This window comes from Patiria miniata, unplaced genomic scaffold (assembly GCF_015706575.1).
Source record: "Patiria miniata isolate m_02_andy unplaced genomic scaffold, ASM1570657v1 HiC_scaffold_5, whole genome shotgun sequence".
Taxonomy (NCBI): Eukaryota; Metazoa; Echinodermata; class Asteroidea; order Valvatida; family Asterinidae; genus Patiria; species Patiria miniata.
In genome coordinates, this window is record NW_024037072.1 from 28,028,272 (window position 1) to 28,040,588 (window position 12,317).

The 12,317-nt window shown below is 41.9% G+C and overlaps 1 protein-coding gene across 3 annotated transcripts in view; it reads right to left on the bottom strand.

The window, feature by feature from the left end:
- Positions 1-12,317, bottom strand: part of LOC119740326 (serine/threonine-protein kinase MRCK alpha-like) — a 62,753-nt gene that overhangs the window by 20,624 nt on the left and 29,812 nt on the right. For all 3 annotated transcript variants that reach the window (XM_038215591.1, XM_038215592.1, XM_038215590.1), the window contains exons 13-24: positions 12,074-12,185; positions 11,538-11,678; positions 10,694-10,829; positions 8,907-9,017; positions 8,345-8,491; positions 6,916-7,119; positions 5,947-6,068; positions 4,694-4,799; positions 2,286-2,434; positions 2,065-2,171; positions 842-921; positions 33-80 (exon numbers count right to left, since the gene is read on the bottom strand). In XM_038215591.1, the coding sequence (XP_038071519.1) occupies positions 33-80; positions 842-921; positions 2,065-2,171; positions 2,286-2,434; positions 4,694-4,799; positions 5,947-6,068; positions 6,916-7,119; positions 8,345-8,491; positions 8,907-9,017; positions 10,694-10,829; positions 11,538-11,678; positions 12,074-12,185 (1,463 nt within the window). The remainder of the gene's footprint in view (positions 1-32; positions 81-841; positions 922-2,064; positions 2,172-2,285; positions 2,435-4,693; positions 4,800-5,946; positions 6,069-6,915; positions 7,120-8,344; positions 8,492-8,906; positions 9,018-10,693; positions 10,830-11,537; positions 11,679-12,073; positions 12,186-12,317) is intronic.

Below are 12,317 nucleotides of genomic sequence, written 5' to 3' on the forward strand. Positions count from 1 at the left end.
GAGGGCGTGGGGAGGCAGGCAGGCAGACTCACCTCATCCTTGTAGGTCTCGGAATACTTCTCTTCATTCACATCATCCTCCTGTCAAGTGTGAACAATGAACGAGGCATGGTCCATGAGGTTTGAAACTTTGAACTTGATCTCATTAAAGGTACTACCTTTGATATCCGGGATAACTTGCGGGAAAACTTTTATCCGCAACAGGCTCATAAAATTGTGTATCAGTTGCGGGAGCTTCCCCAACACTTTATGAAATGAAGTTATGAGACTGATTTACAGGACAGCTGTTTAGAATCCTGCAAATTTGTTTCCAAATGCATTAATTTATTATGACTCCTAATCCATTCTCGCCATTACCGTGACATTTTGGTTCACCGTACCTAGGATACTTCCAAGCCTGAGCACTCATCACACGGACCTTACATTAATTCAATGTGTGTGTGTGTGTGTGCCTTTTGTAAAGCTATGAACACATCACTGAAAGGAGCGTTTGTGTGACTTCTCGTCAAATGCTATTGCGAACATCGCAGTGTTAACGACACTCACATTTGTACAAAGTTACATAAGTATCGGTTAACACAGTGCCCACAACTGCCATGGAGCAAAATTTCCTCTGTCTTTTACAGATGAAACTTTCAAACAAAGAGCATATTGTATCATCATGTCAGTCTTTTAATCTTTATAAAAAAAACCATTAACTTTTAACAAATTTATAATTATATAATGAATTTTGTAAGTACTTGTAATGTATACATGTGGATAGAATATAGAAGCTGGATTAGGATGAATTCCATAATCATAAGTTAAAAAAAAGGGTGATATTTTCTTATTTCAAAATATACCAATTTGTATTCTTTGATGTCCGTGTTGAGAATCTCGTCCAGGAAAGAGAGATGAGATGAGACTTTATTGGCCATGGGTTCTACAACAGAAAACAAACATGATGAAAAAATGAACGTCAAATGTAAATGTAACAGGTTTTTTTTTTGGGGGGGGAACACCTTTGTTCAATTCTGTGATAACTCAAGCAATATCTGTTCCCTACTCTGAGGTAACAGGAAACAGTCTACTTTGCTTTGGTTTGATCGTTAGCCCTAAACCCTGCCTTCCCTGGTTGCACTGATTCCCGCATGCATTCGTATGGGTTAAGATGCACACTACCAGCCAACTGTAATTGTCATGTAGCCTCTCTGCTGTGCTTAACTTGACCCTCTCGTGAGTTTGTGCATGGAGAACATTAGAGTGGTTTTCTACTATTCAAGGCCCAATCTGTCCAAAGCAGGGATGCAGCCGAGTCCATCACAAGTCCATCGCAAGTCCATCACAAGTCCTCCAGTCCCAATTCCAATCACAAGCCATTCGAGTCAGCTTTGACAGAGGCATTTCTTTGTTATTGTTCTCATTCACTGTTACTTGCAAATGGACTTGCGACTCGACTTGTGATTGGACTTGTGAATAGACTTTTGAATGGACTTGTTAACTTGTTGGGGTTTCCTCCAAAATACTTCCTCGTGGAAATATTAACAGGAGGTCCGTCGGGAAGTGGTTTCTTAAGGTTTTACTGGTGGGGCTGATGGAACTGCTGATGCTGCGCTTGAATGAAGCTCTGCTTGGCTGGTAGATAGTTTCAGATTGTAAGTTCCATCTTGTCCATCTACTGCGACTTGTAAATGGACTTGTTCTTCTTGGTTCTTGGTTGGTTCATCTCCTAAATACTCCGCGTGGGAGTGTATACTGGAGACCAGAAACACCGGGGCAAACCCCTTCTCTTAGCGATAAGTGTCACTGGGTTCTTTTACGTGCATTGGATTAGACAACACACGGGACCTACGGCTTTATGTCCCATCTGAAAGACGAAGCAATAATGGTTAAGTGCCTTGCTCAAGGGTACAAGTGTCCACCCAGCGGGCTCTAACCCACGCCACTGTTGCCTCTGAAACACCAGAGCATGAGTCTGGTGTTCTGACACTCCATTGTGACTGGACTTGTGACTGGACTTGTGATGGACCAGACTACATCCCTGGTCCAAAATACAAATCTTTGGAGATTTTTTGGGGACACTCACGTGAGCTGTAATCGTCCAGTTTCTGCTCCATTTCCTTGACTTGTTTCTCCAGCGCTTCCACCTTGTTCTCTAACTCCTTGTTGCGGGCTTCAGCTGCTTTCAACTTCCTGTAAAAGTTACGATTCACCAAAAAGTATTCAGTATTTGACACGTGTGAGTACGTACACAAAAATTCTAGTGAAGAGATACCGAACTGGCTTATTTCTGTCAACAGTTCTTACTTTTCCGCCTGGACTTGATCCGACTTGACTTTTGACAGCTCTTTGTTGATCTGATCCTTGGCGTGGACCTCACTCTGCAGGTTGGACTGGAGATTCAGCAGCTCCATCTTGTCCATCTTCTGCGATCGTCTCGACTGCCAGTCTTTTTGCTGAAATAAAACCAAACAAACAAAATGAAATGTACACATCTTTCTTCAATCCATATGTGAACTATTCTCCTTGACATCGTATTTCCAAGCTTGTAGGGGCGCAGCAACAATGTCACTTTGGTGATACAAACAGTAGAAATATCAACGTTTATCGAGGCTCTTCGGCAGCCTTACTTTTAACAAGACACGGCAAGCCTATAACAGCAGGTCCCCCCAAAAAATTATATTCACTGATTTCAGAATGGCTAAAACCTTTGGAGGATAAATGTAAGTGGTAATCATCATCATCATCGTTGGTTTTAAGGCCGTTGTCCAGTCTGTTCTGGGTTGGCCTGCTTTCTCCCTATGGCTCCTCTCCACTTGGCCCTGTCCGTTGCGTCCGTCGCACTGACTCCAAGCAGACGCATGTCGTCTGTCACAGAGCTCTGCCACGTCTTGCGTGGTCGGCCAACGGGTGTGGGCCCACCCGCTACTATTGATCATGTGAAAATCAACTTTCAAAATTTGCATGGAGACTTGACTCAGTGCCTACACACAGGCATGCAACAGGGAATTTAGACAAAAAGGAGGACATTCCAAACCACAGAAGACTTTGTACAGTGTTTTTTTTCAATTTGCAATGGCATTCATGAGAAGTAAAAAAAAAAGGAAATCAGTGGATCCGAGGAAAAGTTGCATGCCTGTAAACATGTCTCATGAAAATACATGAAACAAGCCGGGCACAAGACTAATGCACATTGTGGTGTAGTTTCTACATGACATATATCATATCGACAAGCCTCGTAAAATTGCCCGCGGATCAGTGTGCAACACAGGTGACTGTCAGTCAATGAGACAAGCAACCAGCGAGCAAACTCAATGGTCGAGTGGTAAAACGTCTGCACAAGTACCGTAATTTTCGGAATATAAGCCGCGCGGCGTATAAGCCGCAGCACGCAAAAATCTGCAAATTAAGATTTGAAGTCGGCGTATAAGCCGCACCGGCGTATAAGCCGCACCGACCGCTGCGGTTTCAATTTTGTAAGGCCTCCAAATTCTAGTCAAAATGCTCTGAACCAGTTCCATTTACACTACAGAAGCTATTAAAGGACCACAAAAGTTATATCAAATCATTTACAATCGATACTTTTACAAACAAATATGGGAATTGATGAGAAATAAACACCGGGAACTGCTGCCGGCTGCCCCGTCATTGCCCGGCAGCCTGCGCCACGCACGCCGGTGAATGACAACATTTTCCCACAGCACGTGACAGAGTATGAAACCCACCGTGTGTTGTCTGACTGGAGCGCTACAAATCTTGCTTTGTGGCAACAGATGCTGATTTGTTTTGTCCTAAAGAATAAACAGGTCCGTTTTTACCTCAAAACTTATCAAAACTTATCAAATTGTTGCGATTACTGACGAGTAGCTGCGATAAAAATTCAAGTTTCGATCGTAACTTTCTTCGGAAATAGTCAAAACGAAGCGGACATTTTAATAGACGAATCCATTAATTTTGTAAGGGGTGATTTAGTCCCTCTTTTGAGTTTTACATCGTTTCTTGAATACATTTCAAGAAAACAAAATATATTGTGACGTTGAACAACTGATTATGTAATAAAAAAATGTTTCGAACGCCATAAACATTTTAGTCGTCTTTTTTTTTTTTTTTTTTCAACAGCGGAAATATTGGTAATTATTGTTCCCAAGAAAGAACACCCCTTTATTACCACAAATGGTGTGGTCCGCTGGGGGGAAAGCATGCTGCATATCGCTGCTGCACTGTACCAGTATCACGTACGGCTGGTTGCAAGTGTCGAAGACAACTTTCATCACCGTACTTTTTACCGCTCGGTACCTTTACGTGAGACGTGGTTTCGGTTTGTTAATGACTTTCTTAATTTATAATTCATTTCAGCAACATATCTCTTCTTATACCAGTACATTAAATACACATGTGAATCTTATTTTTATTCTTCAAGGCTCGGCGTATAAGCCGCCCTGTGTATAAGCTGCAGTAAACATTTTCATGGGCAAATTCAACGTATAAGCCGCGGCTTATATTCCGAAAATTACGGTAAGCAGAAGGATGTTGGTTCGAGTCACACCTGAGAAAGCTTGTGAATTTTGGAGTGTATAGCATTCATGCAATATCAGGTCGGTGGTGGGTAAAACCTTATATAAAATTTCATTTGAATCTTTATTTATAATTATAAGAAATCCCCTCAATATAGTTGGGAGGGGACATTTCCTGGAGTGAGAGTTAGGCGAGCTCACCCTTGCGGCACCCACGAGTCCTGATTTCTTGACTCCTTCCAGCTCTTCTGTCATCTTGAGGGCCAGGGCCTGCAGATAGCCCCTAGCATCCTTCTCATCACTCACCCTATGGAAACAAAATGGAAAGTTAAGTGCTGGATGAACCAACATTATTATATTTAGAGGTCTACAGGATCATGTGCTTTTTGTGCATGTCTGTTTTCATTTGAAGCAACAAAATTGCTCGATATTTGACAGATACACTAAAGATGTAAATAGGTCATACGTAGATACGTGGGAAAAAAAAGGCATTATCGTCTTTTTCTTCCAACAACTGCCAGTGAATTGTATCACCTACCGGTATGCTCTCTCCGCCATCCTCAAGATAATCATCATGATTTTTAAAGCATTGCATTTTGAACAACTAAATCTGAAACCTCCGAAAATCGCACATGTTGGATTTTATCCATTAGGCCAAAAAAAATAAGTCTCCGGTTTCTGGTATGCGCGCGCGTCGCCGTAGCCATGCGCATCGGCAAAATGAAAAAGGTTTTTTTTCAATGAAAGACGATGGTCTCAAAACCGCCAAACTCACTGGTTTGACTGGAATCCTGCGTGTTTTAACGTGTTTTTAGATGGGGTTATGATCGAGAATAAGCTTTGTGTGGCCTCTCTGGACTCCCATAATATTTGCACTAAGTTTAGTCGGGCACCATTTGCAGTCATCAGCCGACATTTGAAGCAAAAAAGTCAGGTAAAAAAAAAAAAAAAAGCCACGTCGCCGCACCACTTTTTGGGCAAGCTCCATACCAGAAACCGGAGACTTTTTTTGGGCCTTAGAACATTTATGTGGCTACCCGTACCCGGCCGGCCATGACTGTGCTAGGCCGGGGCGGCGTAGTACGTACATATGGTGGTACCGTACCGTTGCATACCATGTGTGCCGTGCATGCATGCACCACACATCCGAACAGTGTTGGCCTAGGTGTTCTACCATGGAAACACTCCATTTATGACTGGCGGAAGAGATTAAAACTTTGCTTGCGAAAATGTTTACGTGCCATTTTCATCGACTTGTTCATCGTTTTTTCTTCAAAATTATAATTTAAACAAAATCACACATTGTGGAGAAATCGTTAAAAAAAAATCACATTTTGTGGGACAAATCATAAAAAATCAGAAGTTTCGTTGGAAAATCAAAAAGTCAGTTTTCCGATTAAAATCGGAAAAGTTTCATCTCTGAGCTTTGGTTTTGTTTTTCTTGTCTGACTTACCACTGAATGAGTTCACTAATCTGGGCCTCCCAGATCGGCATTTTGTCTTTATCTGACATCTCCCTCAGTTCCTCTTCACGAATCTTCAACTCCCGACACTTGTTGTCATAGTCAGTGGACATCTATGGGGAGAAAAAAGTTCAAGATTTTCTGGTTAACTTTGGGGTAGAAAAACCAAGACTAAGAAAGCGTGGCAAAGCTGGACCCAGAGTGCACAAAACTCTATTAAACAGACCGATCCATTACAGACTCTTAAGCAGACCCAGGTGAAAAAGTAGAACAATGGGACCAAAACTTTCCAAAAAACCAGGAGAAATGTAGGACTTTGGATGACCAAATCAGGATAAAAGTAGGACTTTTGCAGGATTTCAGGATTAGTTTTCGGTGATACTCACCCATGTCCACAACATCATAAGCCTCATTTGACATGTTCTGAACTCAAAACACTTGTGCTCCATCCTCAACTAAGTGCTTGGAAGTACAGTTGCAGTACTCCTGTGCCCAAGCCCTTCATTGTGTGATTTAAATATGACAGTGTGTAACACTATTATGAAAAATATTCAATGAGATTTCATTTTTCGGAGTTGTGGGATGAAACAGTTGGAAAAAGTAGGAAAAAAGTAGGAATTTCAAGAAAAAAGTAGGAAACGTAGGAGCTAGATAAAAAAAAGAACAGCAAAAAGTTGGAAAAGTAGGATTATTTGAAAGCCTGCCATTAGGCCCTGCCTACTTGCAATATCAGATGGGCCTCTTCCATGTCACACTGTACGTTCCAGCTGCACACGTCATACACACATCAACCCATGTCCAACTTTTCTGCATGTATGTCAGACGTTATCACGTATCCATTCGGATGTGAAACCTCTCTTATAACATGTCCCTGGTGTATAGAATGCTTGCACATAAAAATAAGCACACTTCCGATAAAAACATCAAGTTAGGCATCTGTGATGGGCTTGACCTTATTACCTTATCTACTTCCAGAGTGAGTCTCCTATTCTCCTCATCCAGCTGACTCTTCTCCCTCTCCAGCTTGCGTCGCAGTGACTCCAAGTCATCCTGCTGAGACTGGGAGCTGGTGGTCTCCCTGCTCAGCTTGTAGTTCAAGCTGCTGACCTCCCTCTTGAGGCTGATGATCTGCTGCTCATTCTCTGATATCGTCTCCTTCAAGCCCTAGGGAACACAAGCGAGAAAAATCACAGAATGTCTGAATACAAAAGCTGACAATTGCGACATTCACAGCTTGAATATCATGGAAGAAAATGTATTAGGCCATACTTCTGGTAGCCAAAGAATTTTGCTTGACCAAGGGGAGTCTTGAGGATCCCCTTGGCCCAAAACAGTGCGAGGGCGGTTTTGGGGCAGTACCGGGAGTAACAGGCAGGGCACTTTGTAGAGGTACAGGACTAATGTATATTGAATTTGTAAGACGTAAATGGCAAGACCGCAGACTTGTTAGTCCTGGAAATCACGAGAACAGCACTCACACTACTGAACTATGTCTAGCAGTCCAGTGGATGTTTCAGGCCCTTTAATCAAAAAATCCACTCATAAGGTATGCGGTGCATTCTCCCCACATCCCCCCCCCCCCCAAAAAAAATATTGCCAAAATCCCTCATTACTTCCCGAGTTGCAGCTACCTGCAATATAACTAGGTTCGGGTGTCGAAGATAGGTTCAATACAAAACCATGCACTGATCATCTGATAAATTTCACCAACTTTTAGTACGCTCCGAATATGACGTCATGGCACTACAACTGAGCCGCCCAGACATTGGGTGTGTGTGTGTAAATAAACAGACTAACTTAAAGGGCATTTTTTTAATATGACACACATCAAAATTTCCCATCATTTATCCAGGGCTTTGAAAGCCACAATGGAAACATGATCCTTTCCAGAATTTGTAAAGACCTAAAGAAAAAGAAAATCAAGGACTATTCAGGACTGATATGATTCCAGATTCTGACTCGGGACTTACCTTTTTTGCGATGACACAAATCAAAATTTCCCATTATTTTTACGGGACTTCGAAAGACACAAAGGAAACAATACACTTTCCAGGATTTTCCAATGGATTAAATAAACACAAGGACTATTATGAACTGATATGATTCCAGGGCCCAATTTCAAAGTGCATGCTTAGCAGATGATTTTCTGCTAACAGAGCCTCCATATATCTCACCGTAAAGACTTACCTTAGAGGAAAAAAAGTGCTTAAATGAGTGACCAGAAATCTTCATGCCTGCGCAACCGTTAGCAAATCCACTCCATGAAATAGAGGAAGGTAAGCACATTTTTCTGCGACAGTTAGCACAACTGTTCTGCTTACTGTCTAGCAGCGCTATGAAACCGGACCCAGATTCTGACTCCCCCCCCCAAAAAAAAATAGGGACTTACTTTTTCTTCGATGGTGTGTCTTGACTTCTCCTTGGACAGCCCCTCCTCGTAGGAGGATCGTTTCTTCTCAAGCTCCGCCTTCAGTCTGGTGATTTCTTGCTGTTTAGGGTCGTGGGTGCTGGACTGTAGATCCACACGGCCACGCTTCTGCCAATGGATAGGAAAAAGAACAAACTTAGAGGCTGGGGGTGGGGTGAGCAATTTGGATGACAATTGTTGACTGAGTTAACTTGTCAATATCATTTAGTGATTTTCTCTATAAACCATGACCATTTTGTTATGGAGAATGAAGTTTCTTGTTTTCCCAAGACCATCCACCATTTGCCAACCATTTTTACTGACCCTGTGATGTTCACATTATTTGCACATTTATATAAAGCATATAACTTTTTCTACTTCTTCTTCCAGTTGGTAAATGGGGGGTGGGGGGGGGAACATTATTTGCACCTAAATGTCAAAATCTTTGCCCGTCCATGAATTCAGCTCATGATTTTTCAACAATAACAGGATCATCCAAATTCTTCCATCTACATGTACATGCACTTTAAAATTATTCACTTACCCTGACTCTTTCCAGTTCTTCTTCCCGTTGCTTGACCGACTGCTCACTCTGTTGCCTCAAAAACTTCTCCTTATTGAGCTCGGCTAGTTTCTCATCCAAGTCAGTCTCGAGCTGTTGTTAAAAAAAAAGCCAAAGGAAATATTTACCAAATTCCGCTCAGGAAAAGAGAACAAGAACATGACGAATGCTGTGGAGTTTTGAATGGGAAATGCAGCAGGGCAATATCATTTGCCAAAGTAGACGTCAAGCATGTGGCTAACAAGGTAGACTATATGAAAAATATGTCCTGCTTTTAATGATGACTCAGAAATTTTTGTATATCACGTTTCATAACAAGCACAGAAGCAAAAATCGTTCACTATTCCCTTCAGCTTTTTTCTTACGACATGCTAGCAGACAATCGAAGTGTATACCTGCCTCCAATATAATATTAAACAGTCAGTTATATATTACAGACGTGGCATACTGTTGGATTTTGTTGGATCCAGCAGGGCTAAGGTTAAGTGTCATCTTTCCTGTGTGTCCACGCTCAGCACCCGATTTCACTGCGACGCGTCGCAACTCAAGCTACGACGTGTAACACGTCGCAACTCGCGACGCGTCATATCATCCATTTCACGAAAGTTGCGATGTGTTAAACGCGTCGTAAGTTCCTTGACAACGGCTTAACACACGTCGCAAGTTACGACGTGTCTAGGGTCATCGCAAAATAAGAAGAGTCCCTTTCTAAGCCAGTTTAATGCCATAAACATTACAAAAGCGAGATTATAATACCGAGGCAATGTGTACAAAGTTGTAAATAGAAAAATCATTGAATAATAATGAATTAGACTGGAATATTGCATATTTCAAAGTAGCCATACCGTCCACTGATAGCTTGTTTTCCTTCAAAATTGTATTGCATGGCCACCATTTGGTTTTACGTTTTAACAAATTTCGAGCTGAGATCCGACGACTCTTTGTTGAATATCAGCCGACTATTTACTGTACGCTGACTAAATACATAAAACAGTCACCGAGTTGTGCTATAAATACACCTACGACGCGTCGCACTTACGACGTGTTTCGTGAAATGGATCGCAGGAGGCGTCGCAGGTGCGACGCACCGTAGGGATACGACGCTTCACAGCGCTGCGATGCATCGTAAGTTACGAAGAGTTTGATGAAATCGGGTGCTAATGCGTCTCCACATTCAGAAACACGCTGTACAGATTTGTGAAAATGTTGCTGAAAATGTTGCTGTGTGCAGCACACTTCTTGCCAGAACCAGTAAGCACACGCAAGGCGTCCTTCAGTGGCTGTCATGAGTACGCCAACAACACCATACACATTTTCTCAACGACAGATCCGTAGAAACCAGGGCCCAAATTCATGACTCTGCTAACCACAGAATTCTGTGTTTACAATCGCCATTATGTGCTAACTGCACAAGTAAAAACATTCTATGCTGACCCTTCAAGCACAGAATAAGTTACGAAATCCACGCGCGCAAGCCAAAAACTTGTTACTAACCCATGAAATATGCCAACAGTAAGCCTGGAATTTTCTGCTACAGTAAGCGGGATTTTTTCGCTTATGGCAAGCAGAGCCATAAAATTGGGCCCACTGCATGCACCAAAGTACTGTACACTCACAGAGGCCAAACTTATGATGACAGTGCTAATGTTGAAAGCTACTGTACAAAGTAAACATTCTATGATGGTCAGAGTGAAATATAACAAGGCTTCTGCCATTGAATGGGGCCTCTCTGAGCGTATGGTAATTGGTTCTCTATAATTATCACTGACCTCTTTTCTGACTTTGTCAGCTTTGCGAAGATCTAGCCGTTGGACTTCCACCTTGTGACTCATGGCATCGTATTCCTCCTCCCTGTCACGCAGGTCACGGGTCAGTTTCGTCTTCTGTGACCTCACGTCTGATAACCTAAACAAGCAAATCACCGAAGTTTTTAAATTACCAAGGTTTGTTTTATTCAATTCATCTTGCAATAAAAAAAATTAAACAAAGTCTTTCTCGAGCCACTATAACTCGTCAGCAAGACTTTTGTTGGCATGGAACATCTGAGGATATTTTATTTTCCCCAGATAGGATGCCAGTGCATTGCAAGTTAATCTCCAGCTAATGCTGGTGCCATGTTCCCAGTTACTGGATTCGAACCCCTGCCCCTCTGTCTCCAGTCAAAACCCCCACCACTAGGCTACACTCCCCTTGTGAATGCAAAAAGTGAAAGAAACACCAATCGTGTCAGGCGGTTTCTTTTAATAAACAAGTAAAAACAGTCAATATTTGTACAATATCAAATCAATTCATTTCGAAAGACATTAACACCTATTTTATAAAAAAGAAGAAGAAAAAAAGGGCATTGGATTCGTGGTATGCAGGAGAAAGCTGCGTGTTGTGGGTTTGAGTCCAGCTTGGTGTTATGGTGCGTGTGCCCTTGGGCAAGGCACTTTGTCGCGCATTGCTTCTCTCCGCCTAGGAGTAAATGGGTCCCTGCCAAGGTACGGGCCATATGCGCTGATATTGAACTGCTGCAGATGAACAGGGGTAATAATTGTAAAGCGCTTTTGACACCTTTGGTATAAGGCACTGTATAAGCACCACATTATAAGCTTCTATTTTCTGCTATACCTTTCATTGATCTCTGAGAATTCCTGCATGGTCAGCTTGTACTGTGACTTGGCCTCCTTGAGTTCTTTGCCCTGTTGTTTCAGCTTCTCCTGCAGTTCTATTTGCTCTCGTTGAAACTCCTCCCTTTCTGCTTTCAGAGTCCTTTTTTTTGGGGGGGGGAAGGATTGAAAAACATAAACTATGAGTAACATTAACAACTGGTTTCATGCCGAGACACATTGGTTAACTTGAAAGAAGGGTTTTAAAATGATGAGAAGATCAAAACAGACTATGCTAATTACAGTGAGCCATAAAGACTCAAGTCAGGACGTCAATGCACAATATTGTGAACTGCAATGCTTTCTTTCCTTTCACAGAACCCATCATTCATTACCCCTGACTGGATAAGCCCAGTCAGGAAAAACAATGCAAAAGATTGGATGTTACACACTTTGTGGATCCTATAAATGGTGCTCGAATGTACTGTATTCATGTTTTCATTTGAGGTCAATTTGCCGCTCTATTGCATATTTTGTCAACAGCTTTGTTTCAAGTACCTGTTTTGTTTCTCTAGTTGCCTGATCTTGGAGTTTTTATCCTCATCGTCTTTTCTCATGCCCAGGGCCTCTTGTAGCTCTTTCTCCAGATGATTGTTGGCCATTTGGGCATCTGCGACAAAAATGATAAAATACAACTTTTGAGTTTTTGATGGCAATTTGCACAAAACTTTAGGGAAAAAACCACAAGAAAATACCTTCCATAGAGTAATACAAATAGAGAACTTGTGGCAATTGATATTAA